Below are 2,929 nucleotides of genomic sequence, written 5' to 3'. Positions count from 1 at the left end.
GGAGCTATTGTAATTGGCTTTTTCTTTTCCTTTATATTAATAATTGTGCTAAAAACTTGTTTCAGAACTATAGCTATTTTTCTTGTTTCTTTATTTAATTTAATTAGTTCTTTTTGTATTTTATTGGATTATATTTTATTTTTACTTCTTTTCCTATAATGAAAACAATACCTACAATGAATGTTATCGTTATCGTTATTGTTAAAAAATTATTAACCCTTTAACTCCAACTTCAATTTTCTCCTAAACTACAAATCAAGTTCTGACTAAACTGCGAGTAAACTTGGAATTTGATATGTCTATTTTTTGTTATCCGTTCCTTGCCTTTTGTATTCGTAAATTTTACAACAAATCCTGGCTGCCGTTTTTTTGGTTTCCTCCTTAAAGATCAATTACAATGTTAACTTTTTCTTAATGATTTCTTTAAATCCTTTTTTTCTAAACTTTGTAAAGCTTTACACTATTTTTTAGGCTCGTACTAAGCACTTGGCTAACTTGTTTCGCCACAAAATGTAAACGGACTAACCACATTCACCGACTTTAACGCTTGAGTAGACATTTTAATCTGAAGTTTTTTCCGCACCTTCAATATGTGCGCTTCCCCTTGCCAAAGTTTTTTTTTCTTTTAAATTTGATACCTTTTTTGTGATTTACAAAAAAAAAAAAATATAACAAAGTGTTTTGGTAAGATTATTATTTATATATAATAGAAAAAATATATCCACATTTTTTTTTACTTCTCTACCGGAACTACAACTTTTTCCGTAAGATTTACAATTAAACTTTATTTTTTTTTTCATGGTAATATTTTTATAACAGAAACACCTGTGACATTTTTTTTTATTCAGGGTTAATGTGAATTTTAATACTTAATTGCTTACTAATAAAACACATCCTGATTAAAATATTTAAATTGATAATATTTTTTTTAATTTTAGACATGCATCCTGCTTTGCGTAGACCATCATACAATACCATTATTATGGTCAGACAAGGCATGGCTTTTACCAGGCATCTCAAACGCATCTATATGGATAAAGCGGATAATATTAAAGTACTAAAAATCTGCATTTACTTCTTTAAATCATTTATTCAATAATTCATGGTAGACATCCATATCAGCAGTTCATTAGGTTAATATATTTGATAGTGATAAAATCTAAAATCCTTTATTTTAAAGTTGGTGGCACAACTTTTCAAAACTCATCTGTTCGATGTGGAAATTATAGTTTTAACACCAGCACTTGACTTGCATTGATTGTTGTTGTTGTTTTTATTAACCATGTAGTTCAATGAAAGGAGAAAATTCAACGAAATGATGACCGATAACTGTACTGTCATTGTACTGTCTACATGAAGACCCTTCCAACCCACATTAGAAAAAGCCTACGTTTTTCACTGGGTTCCTTTGGTTCAGCGCGAATTTTCACTGACTAAATGTACAATCAATACGTAGAAAAGCATTTACATCAAACTGAAGAAAACGCTCCCCTAGGAGACGACAAATATCAAATAGACACATAGCTCCCTCTGAAATCACTTTGGAGGTGTTGAACGGTACTTGATCGCCAAAATTGACAAGTGGCTCAGGAACCTAAAGCGGGTTGTTCCTGGATACATTCTCTAGAAGTAGCCAGGTTCTCCTGACTGGATCCGGGTTGATTTCAATTTAAATTCTACCCATTAACAATCCAACCATTTTCCCTTTTTTCCTACCCCCAACCTTAAACCATTCCCATTCACTTTCTAACACACGCAGATTACAACAAACAACCAGTTGAGATAAAATGCGTCTATCCAAGATAGTACCTAAAAAGTAAAAACTCTGTTTGCAACAAACCTAAATTGCTTTTAGATAATTGTTAGTAGAGATGGGAACACCGTGTTGTACGTTACAACTGGTGATAACGATAACGAGGTGATAAAGCACACCATTAAATTTTTTTTTCGATTGGTAAATTTGGAGTAAATTTATTAATCGAGATTCACTTTTACTGCAATTTTATTTTCGTTTGGTAATTCTCGAGCGAAATGTATAACACTCGAGATTAATTTTTAACACTATCGATACTTTGCTAGAGTAGCACGATTATCATGAAGTAACAGCTGTTTTTTCTGACTTGATTTGATTCGATATATATATGTATAGAAAATAGAAATGCCTACTAACGCTAATACAAAAAAGTTAGATTACTCTAAAAATATATATATTGGGCAACAAAATTTTACAGATCGAGAGTTAATCCAGATTGGATCCAGCTAACGCAATTAGTAAGACCTTTCTTTACGGTATCATATTATTATTATCATCTATGATATTTTCATTATCTATATCATATGTATATGTTTATTTTATCTTTTTTTTTAAATAATGTATTACATGTTTTTTCTTTCAGTTACCACCAGAGCCTACTACTTGTTGTATGTCGGGTTGTGCTAATTGTGTTTGGATTGAGTACGCGCAAACCATATCTAAAATATTAGATGGCAATAGTGAAAAAGTGAAGGAAATTGTATTAAGCAAAATTACAGATCCAAATTTAAAAATGTTTTTGACTCTTGAACTCAGAAATCTACAAACGCAAAATCCTAACGCAACAGAGATTCCCAAACAGTCTTAGATTAATTCCCTTGTAATCAACCTGTTCTTAAACTTGCAATGATGATAGTGATAAATTATATATTTGTTTAAAATTTTTAGTGTATATATTTTAGATTTTTAATTTTTAAATAAAAATGATTTGAAATACTATTTGAACATTCATTTTTAATTTTAAGTACTACTTTTTTTTGACTATGTGATTATGAATCAAACATACTACATTGCAGTGTTTAATACTATGCACCAACTCGAGTTTATAATGTTGTTGCGATGGTTTCAGGAAAGTCTTGAAGATATTGAAGAGGAAGCGAGGAGAGAACAGAATTT

General features: G+C 30.3%; 1 protein-coding gene across 1 annotated transcript; it reads left to right on the top strand.

The window, feature by feature from the left end:
- The first annotated feature begins 927 nt into the window (after positions 1 to 927).
- LOC119681862 (oxidoreductase-like domain-containing protein 1) lies at positions 928 to 2,710 on the top strand. The gene is made up of 2 exons (XM_038095157.1): positions 928 to 1,054; positions 2,397 to 2,710. Exons 1-2 carry the CDS (start codon positions 941 to 943, stop codon positions 2,619 to 2,621), a joined length of 339 nt encoding a protein of 112 aa, XP_037951085.1. The 5' UTR covers positions 928 to 940; the 3' UTR covers positions 2,622 to 2,710.
- Positions 2,711 to 2,929: the final 219 nt, after the last annotated feature.

The sequence above is a fragment of the Teleopsis dalmanni genome, chromosome 2 (genome assembly GCF_002237135.1).
Source record: "Teleopsis dalmanni isolate 2A chromosome 2, ASM223713v2, whole genome shotgun sequence".
Lineage (NCBI taxonomy): Eukaryota > Metazoa > Arthropoda > Insecta > Diptera > Diopsidae > Teleopsis > Teleopsis dalmanni.
The sequence above is the reverse complement of the archived record's forward strand: the minus strand, read 5'-3'. Positions and strand labels throughout refer to the sequence as shown.